The 15,884-nt window shown below is 35.6% G+C and overlaps 2 protein-coding genes and 1 long non-coding RNA gene across 8 annotated transcripts in view; 2 read left to right on the forward strand and 1 right to left on the reverse strand.

Annotated features, from left to right (window-relative positions):
• LOC128880408 (uncharacterized) overlaps positions 1–10,786 on the forward strand; it is a 45,870-nt gene extending 35,084 nt beyond the window's left edge. For all 5 annotated transcript variants that reach the window (XM_054130456.1, XM_054130459.1, XM_054130458.1 and 2 more), the window contains exons 4-9: positions 664–886; positions 2,001–2,166; positions 2,252–2,530; positions 3,949–4,091; positions 4,243–4,503; positions 5,381–10,786. In XM_054130456.1, coding sequence (XP_053986431.1) covers positions 664–886; positions 2,001–2,166; positions 2,252–2,530; positions 3,949–4,091; positions 4,243–4,503; positions 5,381–5,525 — 1,217 coding nt within the window. In that variant the 3' untranslated portion in view covers positions 5,526–10,786. The remainder of the gene's footprint in view (positions 1–663; positions 887–2,000; positions 2,167–2,251; positions 2,531–3,948; positions 4,092–4,242; positions 4,504–5,380) is intronic.
• A 267-nt stretch (positions 10,787–11,053) lies between these two features.
• LOC128880407 (kynurenine/alpha-aminoadipate aminotransferase, mitochondrial-like) lies at positions 11,054–15,542 on the forward strand. Its single transcript, XM_054130454.1, has 8 exons — positions 11,054–11,477; positions 11,855–12,020; positions 12,116–12,302; positions 13,130–13,246; positions 13,317–13,640; positions 13,757–13,883; positions 14,929–15,134; positions 15,273–15,542. The coding sequence occupies exons 1-8, from the start codon at positions 11,411–11,413 to the stop codon at positions 15,336–15,338; spliced, it is 1,260 nt and encodes a 419-aa protein (XP_053986429.1). The 5' UTR covers positions 11,054–11,410; the 3' UTR covers positions 15,339–15,542.
• Positions 11,805–15,884, reverse strand: part of LOC128880411 (uncharacterized) — a 6,496-nt gene continuing 2,416 nt past the window's right edge. Inside the window, exons 2-5 of one of the 2 annotated variants that reach the window (XR_008457817.1) lie at positions 13,099–13,187; positions 12,410–12,490; positions 12,120–12,328; positions 11,805–11,945 (exon numbers count right to left, since the gene is read on the reverse strand). This is a non-coding gene — a long non-coding RNA (uncharacterized LOC128880411). Of the gene's footprint in view, positions 11,946–12,119; positions 12,329–12,400; positions 12,491–13,098; positions 13,188–15,884 lie in introns of both variants that reach the window. The other variant, XR_008457818.1, reaches the window with a different exon arrangement.

Raw genomic sequence — 15,884 nt, forward strand, 5'->3', positions numbered from 1 at the left:
AAATTGTTTGTATGAAGATTCAAATGGATTCTGTTTGAGAAGAATTAAATTTTGTAAATTCAAGTGGATTCTGCTTAAGAAGAATTAATTTTTGTAAATTGTTTATATGAAAATACAAGTGGACTTTGTTTAAGAAGAATTAAATTTTGTAAATTGTTTATATGAAGATTCAGATGGATTCTGTTTGAGAAGAATTACATTTTGCAATTTGTTTATATGAAGATTCAAGTGGATTCTCTTTGAGAAGAATTAAATTTTGCAATTACTAAAAAAGTTCTCATACAATTCATCTTACATTAATCTTAAACCCAACCATCCATGACTCTCCATTCTTTTTTACTTCAACATCGATCTCCATTAATACATAAAGACACTCCACGCAATCTACCAAGTATTTTCCAAATTTTAAAGTAACTTCAAAAATCATAGAAATATTTTTGTCTTATCTCATCTTCCTCAGCTCATCTCGCGGCCTCGCGGTGCTCCAGAATTAATTCTCCTGTGCTTCTTCTGTCTCAAATAATTGGTCTTGAATATTTCAGTTGTCCAGGAAAAGGGCCACTGAAGTTCCCAGTTAACTTTGTAACAGAGACTGAAGCTGGAGTAGCGCGTCTTGACATTGGACGGGAAAACTTAAGGAACGGTTAAACTTGTTTTATTCAGGAATGGGGAGCGTCGTAGGCAGCAACGCGAACGTAAGCAACGTAACGACGAGGAGGATGGACTCGACGACGTTCGTGCCGGAAGCGACGCCGACCCTCAGCGAACGAGAGCAACTCAAAATTGAATTCTACAAAACATACGACGTCATGACTGGGGTCAGAATCGCAGCGACTCTCGGCGGTTTTTTCGGTCTTATGATCCTTCTGCTTGTCTACAAAAGCAGGCAAGTCTGTCGCCTAATCGAAGTCGTTTATACACGTGCTTATTATCTGAATCAATTTTCCACGGACTGTGACTGTAGACTGTAAGACGTATAAATACAAATACTGTACAAATATTATTTATCTATAATAGCTATTATATTACATTATATTCATATATATTACATGATATTTGTTATTAATGTTACAATGTAATATTTGTACAGTAGTTTATTAATATTAGTATAAATATTCATTTTATATTATCTGTTATTATATTGTCTATATATATATTAAAGATATTGAAGAATTAAATAAGAAACATTAATTTTTGTAAATTGTTTATATGAAGATTCAAAAGGAGTCTCTTTGAGAAGAATTAAATTTTGTAAATTCAAGTGCATTCTGCTTAAGAAGAATTAATTTTTGTAAATTGTTTATATGAAAATACAAGTGGACTTCGTTTAAGAAGAATTAAATTTTGTAAATTGTTTATATGAAGATTCAAGTGCATTCTGTTTGAGAAGAATTACATTTTGTAAATTCAAATGGATTCTGTTTGAGAAGAATTAAATTTTGTAAATTCAAGTAGATTCTGCTTAAGAAGAATTAATTTTTGTAAATTGATAATTGATGTTCAAGAAGAATTAATTTTTGTAAATTGTTTATATGAATATTCAAGTGGATTCTGTTTAAGAAGAATTAAATATTGTAAATTGTTTATATGAAGATTCAAGTGCATTCTGTTTAAGAAGAATTACATTGTTATATTTATATATATATATATATATATAAATATAAGTTCTTAAACAGAAATCACTTGAATTTTCATATTAACAATTTACTAAATGTAATTCTTCTTAAACAGAATGCACTTGAATCTTCATATTATCAATTTAAAAAATTTAATTCTTAATATATATACATACATATAATTTTAGTTATATCTATGATATTTATTTACCATGTCTATAATATCCTAATTACAATGTCTCTTCCATCAAACTTTATCGATACGCGTTTAAAAATTGCCTGGTAGTACGGGCTTCCAGTTAACGAGCGCCACATAAAGTAGTTTACGTAGTTACAAAGCGTGTAGACGAGGGAAAAATATCGAAGTAAATGTGTGTGGCGTAGGTGTAAATCGAGCAAGCAGTTGGAGGATCCAAGACTGACCGCAGCGGCTGCCGCAGCGGTAGCTGAAGCAGAAGCCGAGGAAAGAGCTCTCGCAGTCGCCCTCGACGCCATCGCCAGATTACCACCTAGACCGGACCGGGGTCCCAGAAGGTCTCTTTGCGTCGAGGTCAGTTTACTCTTAAAAAGTTTCGACTAAAAATCCAAACGAAATCATCCGGTCTAACGATATCATGGTTTCTTTCTTCTTTCAGGTGAGTCAAGCTCATTCCCCGAGAGTCAGTCCACGTTTCTCGTCGGTCGGGGGTGACTACGAGGCCCTGTTGACGGCACCAGCGAAGCAACCGAACCTAACGCTTCCCGAGGAGCAGAGGAGATGCAGCTCGGTGACCTGCAGCAGCACTGGTAGTAGTTACCTCGAGAGGAGAGGATCTGCGATGCCGGTGCCATGTCTGCCCCTTCATCCTACGTTTTCAACGAAACACGCTGCCCACGACGAACCCTGGGACCTTTATTATCCCATTGATATTCAGGTAGAATTACTTCTTCGAACGAAGTAACCATAGCTGGTATAACTGGCTGTCTAGGGCCTAGAAACTTGGTTGCGAATGGATGAGATTCGATAAGAAAAAATATTAGGTTGTCCAGAATGTTCGTGGCAATTTCTAAGAAAAATTCAAAGGCGTATAATATACAGGATGTTCAAAAGAAAGCATTCAATATTTATATGGTGTATAGGGCGCACTGTACCGAGCAAAAAAGCTTTAGTAAACGTAGGTCCAAAGATCTACCGTTTCTGGGATACGTATAAACATTTGTATAAACATTTTTGTTCGGTAGTATCATGATTGACTTGCTACTGGGTTTTCGATATTTATAGAAGATTTGATAGAATAATGGGAACATTTAGAACGCAATTTATAAACACTGACATAAACATCGCATGCGATGGAAGCAAGTAAGTCAATCATGATACTGGCAAACAAAAATGTTTATATCTCAGAAACGGTTCACCTTTGGACCTATGTTTACTAAAGCTCTTTTACTCGGTACAGTGTGCCCTATACACCATATAAATGTTAAATGCTGTTTTTTTTGAACACCCTGTTTATACATGTATTTATTGAATTGCATAGGTGCCATTTTGTTCCACAACCTTTTCACCTTTTAAAGGATGTATACATGTTATTTGTTTTCAACCATTCCGATATATTCAGACCTGTAACACTTGCCAAAAATCGACATGGACTTTCCGGACAACCCAATATTTAAAATCGATGTTCCGACCTCCTCAGGTTTGGATATCAGGATGTTCTTCGGGGTAGTATCTAGAAACCTTTCTTAAAGGTTTGCCACAAACGTCCATTATTTTTAATCGAATTTGCATCCCGCAATAATCTTGATAATTAAAATATATATTATCGGGGGATGCATGATTTATAATTAAAGAGGATACACGTTTGACGAAGTATATATTTATTAATCCTTTGCACTGGAGACTTTGTTTTCTGGTATCTATCGGCAACTCGAGATGCTTTCTTAGCATTCTATTGTCACGAATGCTAAGCTTAGATTAATTTGCTTAAATCGAGATTAATTTCCTTAATTTGAGATATGAGAATCAGGTCATCTTCGCCTCGACGACAATCATGTTATTGACGTTTCGAGTTCCAAAGAAATTAAACCTAAAGGTCACCTCTCGAGTGGAAAGGGTTAATTTTTATTCAACTGACAAAGAGTAGAAAGTTCATTATTATTCTCGTGAATATTACTCTGGTCAGCTTTAAAATTTAGTCGAACGTAGTTGAACGTAGTTGAACCTGATTCAGATTTTGAAGAAGTAAAAAGAAAAAAGAAAAACACCGTCATGGAATAAGGTCGAGCTCTGAACCGACTTTTCGTTGAATGGGAAGTTACGATGTCGATAGTATTTAGAAGGATTCGTCGACAGGTAATCCAACCAACCCCAGAGCTTTCTCCGTGCACAAGCGAGGCAGGTCTTTATGCGAACGAAGTCTTGCTTGCTGGAACCACTGGTAAAAGGGCGCCGTTGGCTTCCATGGGCAGTGTCGATCCTCCGGAACCAGACTCAAGGTTAGCGATTGGCTTCATCCTTCGTTAATGAAAGAAAACCACTGTTTGGAAACGTACGAACCCTCTGCATCTATCCAAAAAATTCGTCTAACAAATGAAACTACTAGGCTCGTCTAGAACTTTGTGATTTTAATCATTTTATTCGTCGCAGGTCACTCGGTTCCGACTCGGTCTTCCTGAGAAACGACGAGCACGACGAAGAGTGCCTCGACACAGAGGACGAGGTGTCCGGGTTCTCGACCGACTCCGAAGCACCTGGGCCCAGCTGTCGACGGTTCCTCCGAGTCCCATCCAAGAAGAAGGAACCCGTCGAAAAGTGGGACGGTTGCGCTGGATGCATTCCAAGACGACGACCAGGAGGGAAACCTTGTCAAGCTTGTCACAGCATCAGCACACCTGTTGAAACATCCAGGTACAAGCACTGTTTAAGCTCGCCCCAATTCCACCAATGATCGTTTCAATAACAAACCCTCTGGGAGAACAAGCATCACTGAACAGGCCTTGCTTGGCTCGTTGTATACAAATTGAAGACAGTCGTTGCCATTTATTTCCTATTATACTTAATTGATGACGAGAGGCACAAGTTAAATCGATTTAAATAGATTCACGGGATGAAACGATACTTGTATATTATATCATGCAAACTCTGCGAGTTTTCTTTATAGTTATCTTGGCAAATAAGAAAAGGATAAGATAAATACATATATATAAGTTTAAAGTGCAAGCACGCTATAATTTATACTGAAAGATATGAAGTAAAGTTATTTTCAAACAGTATGTTTAACCAATTAAGTTTATAGTTTATATATATACTATAATATTTTATATACTAATTTTACATACTATAAAAGATTTATACCGAAAGATATTAAGTAAAGTTATTTTCAGACAGTATATGTCAACTAAGTTTATAGTTTATAGCTCTGTAAGAAATAATTAACTAGTAAGAAAATTTTTGCGAAACCATCGTAAGAAATAGACAGTGCAATATGGACTATGCCATGCACTCAAATAAACCACTGAACTGAACTGAACGAATGCGCAGCTACCTAGAGTCTGGAGCGGTAGTTAGGAAGTAGCGGGTATAGACTCAGAGTAATATCATTTTTCTTAAAATAACAGCCTATGTTACTCCAGAGAAAGCAAGGAAGCTACTATTAAAATTTGTTATGAATCGGTTAAATAGTTAGGAAGATATAAGATACGATAAGATCAGGGCCAAGTTTTGCTCGTTTCCCAGTAAAGAAAACGAGAGTGGACGCTAAGTGTTATTATTGGCATGTCGACAGGTCTCAAACAGTCTCGACGAGCACCAGCAGCCAGAGTAGCCTCGGTTCTCCACCGTGTTCACCAGCCATCGAGCTCAGGCACAGACCACCGCCGGCGCCGCTACCATCGAGTCCGCCCGCCTGGTCCCAAGAAACGCTCTTTTAGTTGTTTAAAACATTCGCCCGAAAGCTTTCAGGGAAAGGGCCAGTAATCGCACAAAAGCATCCCTTCCGAAGAGAACGAGAACGAAGGTGGAGGAAACTAGGAAACTTAGGAATGGAAGCTAAGGAAGCTAATGGAAACTAGGAATGGAAAGGCTTGGAGGATGGATAAACTATGAGTCAGAATCGCTGACGTTGTCATTCAATATTGAAAAGGATGCACCGAGGGGGAATAATGGCAACGGAACTGTGAGAATAGTAATAGAAGTCTGATATTTGTTAACCCTTTGCGCTCGACGACCAACAACGCCGCGTAACTACGTTCACTTCGATTGGTCTCGATGTACAGTGGGTGTAGAATGTATTCGTACACCGATCAATTTCCCAAAAAACTTTTCTGTGAAATTGTAGTTTCTTAACTTGTTTTTTTTTTATAATCAATGATATTATTGTACATATTCTCGGAAGTCTCTAAGATAGATATAGTCCGAACAACATTTACTAGTTGATATAATTTGTGAAATTAACAAAAAAAATGCGAAAAGTGGGTAAAAGTATAGAAGCAATAAGTATTTGTACGATTCTTATAACGAACCATTTACAGTAGAGTTTGTAACATAAACACATTCGTTTATCGCTCCGTACGAATTAGAAAACATCAAATTTCCAGTAAAGTACTTTTAAAAACGGCTTTTTAATAGAGGAATTGAAGAAGATCCCACTTCGAATAACTAATAATTTAGTTAATTTAACGCTCAGAAGAGTTGCAATAATTATAAAATCAAAAGGAAATCCCACGAAGGAAGTATTATATACTTGTAAATTAATGTAAATTTCTTTTTTTTTTTCAACGAAATTTTAAAAATTAAACAGTTGTACGAATACTTATTGCTTCAATATTTCTATCGATTAATTGTTTTTTTCTTTGTTAGTTTCGTAACTTACATAAATAGCTATTTTTTTTTTGTATTCTATCTATTCTAGAGATTTCCGAGTATATGTAGAATGTCATTGTTTATAAAAAATAAATTGATAAATTACAATTTTACATACTTCTTTTGGAAATTGATCGGTGTACGAACACTTTCTACACCCACTGTATGTATCCATTTTAATCTCAAATTCGTTAGAACTTTGGGACTTACGCTCTTGAATCATTGAGACCGTGTCGTCGCGTGCGATAATTGAGGTTCAAGATGTTTTTCTCGCGAGAGTAAAAAGATGGTGAACTATCGGGTACCGCACTGCGTTAAAGAGCGTTGGCTCTTTAAGGGAAAACCGTGTGGAGAACCGTTTGAGTTTTCTGCCACAGTTGTCGAATGTGTGTAGAAGACATCTTTATCGCTGTTTCAAAGTTTACCATTTAATAGGGTCGCCTTCCAGTCGCCTCTCGAGTGCAAAGGGTTAAATAGGAAAATCAGAAGAAAAGATGACAACGTGTAGTAAGAAGCATATGGAAAACGAGATGAAGAAGTGAAGAGATTCATGTGAATTGACGAATTTCAACAGAATGATAGGAAGAGCTACGGGACGATGGGTTAAAGTTGTGAACAGAGGAAGAAGGTGGAGGAATAAATAAATTTTCGAACTAACGGAAAACGAACTTCGATAGGAGAGAAGACCTGAAGCGTCAACGGAAACGTAATTAGGTATAGAGACTAGTAGAAGAAATACAAATACCGAAAATTATGCAGATAAATAAGCAGAAAATGATTCGTAAGGAGTTAAGTCCGGTTCTCGCGTAAAGAACAACAAAAAAAAAATGCGACGTTAAACAGAAAATAAGTGTATAATGTATCAAAAAAAAAAAAAAGAAAAAAAAACTTTCGCGAGAGAAATAAACGCGGAGGAGGGGTCGTAGTTAACCCGAAGAGCGGAACGATTGATGGAAATGCCAAAAAAGTTTGTATAGTAACTTCTAAGATAAAAGAAAAAAAAGATATAAATGCGAAGTAAATGCTAACAGAGTAAATAATCGTTGAACGAACTGTTGTAAAAAGAAGAAACCGGTAGCGTTACCATAGTTATACTGTAAATAACAGAGCAGAGAAAAGAAAAAAATATATGAACTCGGACTTCCTCTCTTTCGTATTCGAGAAAGGGCGAAGTGACGTAATTATGTTTGTATCGCGTTAGAGGAAAAATCAAAACTTTTAAAAAGACGTTGATCTAGCTGTGCGTGTAAAAAACAAACAAAACAGAAATATATGACAGACACCTCGTCTTCTCGTTATAAAATTTTTTTTTTTGTACTATGATGTATCTATGTATGTACGTATGATATGCGCAATTAAAGGTAAACAACAACAACAACAAAAAAGAGAATTTAGATTATAATCAAGTCGATGAACTTGACGGTAATGAAACTACGAAAATTAAACGATTAATTGTTTGCGACGCTGACAGAGTTATTTCTGAATTTAGTAGTCGAATCGTTTCGCGCGTAAATACTTTTACAAAGGAATAAAAATTGTTACGGAGACGATCAATTTCAGATGTTTCACGTTTAGTTAGAAGATGTTTCTTTCCGCCGGTTGGAAGCGTCTCGCTTTGTTAGCTCGGCGAATCAGTCTTCTTCCGAACTATTCGAGTCGTACAAAGTGTCTCGTTATTCCTCGGAGTTTTTCTTTTCTTTCTTGGCCAGTTTCGTTTCCCGATTCTTAACTTTCGCGCGCTTAAATCGATGATTCGATCGATTTAACGACGCCTCGATGACTGCCAATTGTTAAAAGCGGCAATCCTCTTTGTGTATGCGTGCATGTCTCTCGTATGCGTGTGTGTGCGCGCGCGTGTTTGTGTGTGTATGGGTCGCGCGCACGCACTCATGTATAGAAAACTAGAAAATCGAAGCCAAATATTAATAGAGTTGTCAATTTTTCCATTGATCGGGAACGCGTTTACGATTTTCAATGATTTCGATACCTAGGTTGCGAATAGGAACGTTGACACTTTTTATACATTTTCTAACGTATACAGGGTGTCCCGTGTTAAGTCGTACAAAACCTGTTTCATCGGAAAGTGATGCAGATATCGACTCCGTTTTTATTATAGTTAACACGTACACTGTCAGACTAATACTCTTGAAAATTTCTACCTCGATTTCATTTTCTTTACAGACTTTTGGAAACTGCGCAATGAAACGTTTATTTTGGTATTTAGTTCTGTAACTTCGTCAAAATTCGAGTATTTCATTTAAATTCATTTTCTATGACACTTAACTTTCAGAGAATATAGTTTTCGTTTTTCAGTGAAAACCACTGTCACCCGTACATGGGTGACGTGGCGATCAACGTGTTAAACGATACAGAGGGAGGAGAACATTTTTCGTGGAACAAAATTTGTTGACGCCAAAGGGGAAGTTCCTTAGAATTCCACTCAAAGAAATTTAGGGAACCACTCTGACAGTCGTTCAACAAAAATTTGTCGTCCCCTAAAAAATTAGACCACCTTATATTTAATTGTAAAGAAAAATGAATTTTACAACTTCGTCACTTTCTAAGAAACCAATCTGTAACACTTTCAACAGTACACCCTGTATATTACTAAGAATTTACTTTCCGTAAATCGGAGTCCACCGCAGAGAAAACCCTCCTCTTTTTAACTTCGTACAGTGAGTGTAGAATGTATTCGTACACCGATCAATTTCCCAAAAAACTTTTCTGTGAAATTGTAGTTTCTTAACTTGTTTTTTTTTTATAATCAATGATATCGTACATATTCTCGGAAGTCTCTAAGATAGGTATAGTCCAAGCAACATTTACTAGTTAATATAATTTGTGAAATTAACACAAAAAAATGCGAAAAGTGGGTGAAAGTATAGAAGCAATAAGTATTTGTACGATTCTTATGACGAACCATTTACAGTAGAGTTTGTAACGTAAACCCGTTAGTTTATTGCTCCGTACGAATTAGAAAACATCAAATTTCCTGTAAAGTACTTATAAAAGTGGCTCTAATAGAGCCATTCTAATTTAATGGTTAGAAGAGTTACAATAATTATAAAATCAAAAAGTAAATCCCACGAAGTATTAATTATTGTAATTTAAGTATTGTAAATATTATAAATTAATGTAAATTTCGTTGTTTGTTTACGAAGTTTTAAAAATTTAACAATTGTACGAATACTTATTGCTCCTGTATTTCTGTCGATTTAGAGTTTTGTCTCGATAATTTCGCAACTTATATAAATAGCTAATTTACAATAATTATAAAATTAAAAAGTAAATCCCATGAAGTATTAATTATTGTAATTTAAGTATTGTAAATATTATAAATTAATGTAAATTTCGTTGTTTGTTTACGAAGTTTTAAAAATTTAACAATTGTACGAATACTTACTGCTCCTGTATTTCTGTCGATTTAGAGTTTTGTCTCGATAATTTCGCAACTTATATAAATAGCTAATTTTCTTTTTTTGTACTGTATTTATTCTAGAAATTTCCAAGAGTACGTAGAATATGCTTGTTTATAAAAAAAATAAGTTAACCAATCGAATACGAATACTTTCTACACCCACTGTAAGTGTTATTTTAATTGAAAAATCGTTTACTCTAAGAATTTCAAGTGGCAATGACGATCAGCGTTAATGTAGTTATAGCATTCGGCACTGAATTCAGTCCGTATTTTTGTTATTAATTTATCGTGTTTGTATGTATCTTCTTGTTCCAAATGCAAATTGTAGTTGATGTTTATTCGTGAATGGCGTCGATTAAGTCGGTTCTTTATTTTTTTTTTTTTTTGTATTTTGTTACTTTATTTAATGTTTCATTCGATAGCGACCACCGGTGTTTGCATTTTTATATCGTGGTATATCGAGAAAGGAAATCTGCGTAAACGCGGACCCGGTTAAACGTTTAACAATCACGTTACAACGCGAAAAACTTCTCTCGGTGCCTTTCCGCCGGATTTTCTTCCGTTATCATTTAGATGACGATTCATCGCAGCGATCACGAGAAACTGAAACAATAAAATTACGTTGTCTACCGAATTGTTGTCATCGTAATCGTAACAAAACGGGAGAAAGTTTATCCAGAGTAAAATGGAGGAGGAAACGAATGATTAAAAATAAAGGCGAGGAGAAGAACGGTTAAAATTTGCGAATTAGAACAGAGATGATAGTCGAAGTAGAGATACGACGAGAACAATAATCGAATTTATGATTATGACGATGTTCGTGATCGCGTAAAACCCCCATCGCTCTTTCGTATTGTTTTAAACAAATCTTTCCTGATGTACGAACAATAAAACTTTCACCGTTTCCTACTATCATTTTCTTTCATGGCGCCTCCCTCTCGCTAAGCTTTTCTTTCCTAAAGAGAATTCTCTGGGAATTTATTTAAGAAACGAATCTCGTTCGCTGCTCGAGAACGTGTAATTCGATTATTAATGTTTATAAATGTAAACGCGGGACAAAGAAGTAGCGTTAAACAATGTTTGCGTAACGAACAGTGGAATCAACAAACGCTTCTCGGAGTAGATCACTTTTATTAAGAAGAACTGTTTACAATGAATTATATCGATAACGATTACTTCACGACAGCTTAAAATGATAAGTAGTATCTTTGATAACACGGATCCGTTTATATCGCTCTCGAATGGTACATAGTCTGTCAGATACTTGTCGAGAAGCTCGAGTGTTAATTTGGAATTAATCGTTCTCTGAAACTTTGTTCAATTAATTTCTGATACTTCGTGGCGTGAAGTTGGAAAATCTATTAATACAACAGCGCAATGAAACTATCGATATACAAATTAACGAAGACCTCAGGTTTTTAAAGAGTTCGTGAATATTTAATAGAATAACATCGATCGAAGTAGAAGATATTGTCGAATGAATTAATAGAAAATACGTGAAAAGCAACCGGTGTTTGGTGAACAACAAATAATAAAATGGACTTTGCAAAATTCGTCACTGCAGTCTCAAATAGACGAAAATCCAGCATTCTCCGGAAATGGGGTAAGAATGATCTCCTTGTGTATACTTTTCTCTATCTCTATCGTTATCTTAATATCTAACAATGTTAACAAAGCAACCTTGAGTTTCAGTATTGGATATTTAAATTGAATTAAATAGCTTCTGATGTTACCACTGGTTCATACTTTCAAAGGAACACTGTTTAAATAAATAATAATCAAGCTGGGGATATTTATCTGTTCAAGAATATTCAAGAAAAATAAAATATAAATATAAAAATTAAAAGTGAACAAAGAAAATAAAATACATGTTACGCTATAATTCAATTTAAATTTCTGTTCATCCGTTCATTTGTATATATAAGAATATGAATATGTATAAACATGGACAGTCTATTTATAATTTCCTATGCATTGCAGCATTAGAGTTCATGAAGAGGCCTAAATCCGTGAGCCTGGCCAACGGGATGCCCAACGCCGAGACGTTTCCCTTTGAGGAGCTCTCTGTGACCTACAAAGACGGTACCACGGTGAAATTAGTAGGCAAAGAGCTGTCTTTGTCGCTTCAGTATGGTCCATCTCAAGGGTAACTATTTATAAAAATAATACTTCTCCCAAAACCATCTAAAACTCCACGATTTCCTTCTGCACTATTTTGCTAATTAAATAATTTGTATCCAGTTACCTGCCACTCATGAAGAAGATACGAGAGTTCCAGGAACACTGGCATACCATAAACTACCCTAACTGGGACGTGCACATCACCTCGGGATCGATGGATGCTTGCAGCAAGGTCTTCGAGATGACCTTGGAACCTGGAGATGCCATGATGGCTCAAGTACCTACTTACAACGGAATCACCAATGCTGTAAAGTTTGTTTTCCTTTCAGCACCCTGTATTGTAAACAAAATAGATTAAGAGAAACGTATTTGGTTGTAGAGCTCTTCACTGGTACTTGAGCATACTTAGAGCACCTGGCCAAGTGGAGTAGTCGAGTTACACAGTTCTGCACCCACTTTCGTCCTTGAATATATTTTGCATCTGTGTGGGCCAATCTACAAATGAAATAATATTTTCTTTAGTATTCGGTTTAATATTTTAGTGGGTGTTTGTTCTAGTTTCATTTGTTGTTGTAAGATATATCTTCTCTATAGAGGGTACGGTAAATGTTTTGGAAGAGGGTACACCTGGTAATTGATGAGACATTTTGGTCAGACACTTAAATGCTCTTCTTTGATATGTAATTATTTATCTTGTCTATTTCTTGTGAATTATTGTCTAATTTCTAATTTCTAATTTTATTATTAGACTGCGGATCTTTATGCATTCATAGAAAATTTGTACGTGCAAGAACCTACAAAATGCAAACAATATGCAAGAATATAAAAAAGATTGAGAGTAAAATTCATATTATAATATATTGCAGAGTAAAATAAATTCCTATTTAGGTTCAATTTTTGTAGCCACAAAGACTTTATTTTGCATAAAGATCCACAGTCTAATTATTATATTCAATTAGAATTAGAATTAGAATAGAAATTATAATTTCTAGCGCCATAACTAATTCTAGCAGAAAAATATTCAAATAAGAGCAGGGATGCCAGAAAAATACTCGAAGGAGTTAATTGAATATCTAAGTAACTATTTTATGCTTCACACTTACCAATATTAATTATTTTCTCTTTCTTTTTCAGCTCGCACCCCTGATGCCAGAATTCATTGGAATCAAACAAGATGGGGATGGAGTAATCCCTGAAGAGATAAAAAGAATTTGCGAGGAAAGATTGCGCGATAAGAAACCAATGCCGAAGGTAGAATTAAGCGATTTGTAAATAATTGAGTGCTAAGAATAGACAATTTTGTAAGTGTAAAACATTGCAGATCCTGTACGTGAATCCCACAGGAGCGAATCCAACAGGCACAGTTCTTCCCACCTCTCGCAAGAAGAAGATCTACGAGCTGAGCCAGAAATACGATTTCCTGATCGTCGAGGATGATCCTTACTACTTCCTTCATTTCCTCGACGAAAGACCAAAGTCCTTCCTCGAGTTCGACACGGAAGGTCGTGTGATACGTTTGGACTCCTTCAGTAAAATTCTCAGCGCGGGACTCCGTTTAGGTGTGGTCACGGCGCACGAGGAACTCGTCAAGAAATTAGTTTTGCATACCGAGACGACGACTATCCACGCTTCCTCTTTATCTCAGGTATATTTAACAACCGCTCGAAGACGAATCCGATCCTTCGTGGTAAACCAGCTGTCGTAAAACCAAGCGTCTAAACCAGCAATTCGTTGATCGATGGCTCTATCGATTGTTTGCAGATGCTGCTGTACAAATTATTGGAAACGTGGGATACGGAAACGTTGCACAAACACTTCGATGATGTTCAAAGATTTTATCGTGAAAGACGTGACATTATGCTGGCCTCGATCCAAAAGCATCTTGCAGGTACTTCAGCTTTGCTTTGGGCCTTCCTCTAATCGTGCTGTTGGCTTAGAAATAGAAGATGCTAACGCTAAACATCCCGCAGCTGGTCGGATGACTGTTTTCTTTTAAAAATACTTTTGGATAGTTTCTCGTATGAGATATGTAAATTATGTACGATCGTTTTACTTGTTAATTTAGTTTTGTTTAGTGTAGAAACAAGCTGAGTATTTTTGCATTTCAATGCCAAGTATATTTGCATTCGATGAAGGTGTTTTTAATGTCAGTTATTTGTACAAATAAAATGTTGGTAGGTTCAGTGTTAACCCTTTGCGCTGGAGGCATCTTTTTCTGGTTTCTACCAATAACTCGAATGCTAAGCTTAGATTTACTTGAAAGCCGGATTCGTGATCGCAAACTAATTTGAGATTTTACTGCACCTTATACTGACCTTTACTGCACTGACAATCATTTTATTGACACTTCGAGTTCCAAAGAAATGAAACCTAAACAAACATTATTGTTGGTTGATTTACTGCGTAAAACCTAGTGGTGACCAAGAGTCACCTCTCGAGTGCAAAGGGTTAATAGTAAAATATCACTTAGTGTTTTCCTGCAATTATTCTTTAGAACCTAAACTAATTTATACATAACTTATTTTTCTCGTACATGATTCTTTACAAGTCCATTTTTAAAGTTACCAAGTACCTAGATTGAGTTGCAGATGAGTCTAAAATGAATCAGTACTGAAGTAGTAATTGGCTCTTTTGAGTGGATGTACAGAAAGGATTTAAGAACATATTAGAAGATGTTTTACCAAGATAAGGGTTGCTAAATTTATCTTTCTGAAGAGTCCTTCATAAGAGTCCAGGATTTAAGAACATATTAGAAAATGTTTTACCAAAATAAGGGTTGCTAACTTATTTTTAGAAAGAGTCCTCAATAAGATATCAGCAATCTAGGACATCTTCGTTATAATTCTCTATCAAACTGTGTATCCACTTTGCCGAGTCGATTATTATTTCCGAGTGATTCTTTCTTTTGTTTAAACGAAGAAATGATCTCGTAGATTTAGGAGAATGGAACATCCCAAAAGGTGGAATGTTCTTTTGGGTAAAAGTGAATAAATTGGAGGACGTGATGGACCTGGCAGTGAACAAGTGTGCCTCTGAGGGAGTTTTCCTTATCCCTGGTAACGCGTTCAACTACAATCTTGAAAAATCTCAGTATCTTCGACTCAGCTATAGTTCCTCAACCGCAGAAGAAATTGAGAAGGTCATTATAATATCGCTCATTATAATCTTATCGTATTTAATTCATAGCTTTCTGTATAATCTTCATCTCTTTGCTATCGTTAGGTTTTTTCTTAAAAATAATTCGATACCGTAAAATGATAAAGTTTATGATTTTCAGGCGATCTGTACTTTGGCAAAGTTGATGCGCGAAGAGGTGGAAGGAAAGACCGGAGCACGAGTTTAAAAATGCCCAGTATCGTAAACTATATTATTTATTGGCGTCTATAATTAATTGTATTTAAACATCCGAAGTAAAAAAAATTTCATAAACTGTCAAGGCTAGTGAAGAACATTGGAATAAAAGCAAGGGACGTGTAAAGTCGGTCTTCCTTGCATTTTAAATTTTTATAAAAATTGTACGAGTCCTCTACTGTGTATAAACGAGTGATAAACATTTATTTTGACCATTTGCCTTAATCCTGTTTACATAGATCAGTCGGTATACTATTGCTTAACTCAAATAGTGTTAATTTTCTTCTGTTGGCTTAATTAAATACATAATGGTTTTATAAGAATTAAATAATATATATATAAGAATTAAATAATTATATATACAATATAGTTGGATACGATACAAGCGGTGAATCATAAATCTTGATTTATAATTTGTTTATAATAAATATGTCACTGCCGATGGTTGCCGCATGAAAGGGGTACCTCTGCTCCTACGAGATGACAACCGAACCGACAAGTAGGCTAGTATCGGTTGCCGCATACAGGGGTAGCTTAG

Source organism: Hylaeus volcanicus, chromosome 7 (genome assembly GCF_026283585.1).
Source record: "Hylaeus volcanicus isolate JK05 chromosome 7, UHH_iyHylVolc1.0_haploid, whole genome shotgun sequence".
Taxonomy (NCBI): domain Eukaryota; kingdom Metazoa; phylum Arthropoda; class Insecta; order Hymenoptera; family Colletidae; genus Hylaeus; species Hylaeus volcanicus.

Excerpts from the sequence above, each read along its gene's own strand:
- LOC128880407 (XM_054130454.1), top strand. The coding sequence starts at position 11,411 with ATGGACTTTGCAAAATTCGTCACTGCAGTCTCAAATAGACGAAAATCC. Across the intron at positions 11,478-11,854 it reads CAGCATTCTCCGGAAATGGG|CATTAGAGTTCATGAAGAGG; the intron begins GTAAGAATGATC and ends TATGCATTGCAG. Across the intron at positions 12,021-12,115 it reads CAGTATGGTCCATCTCAAGG|TTACCTGCCACTCATGAAGA; the intron begins GTAACTATTTAT and ends ATTTGTATCCAG.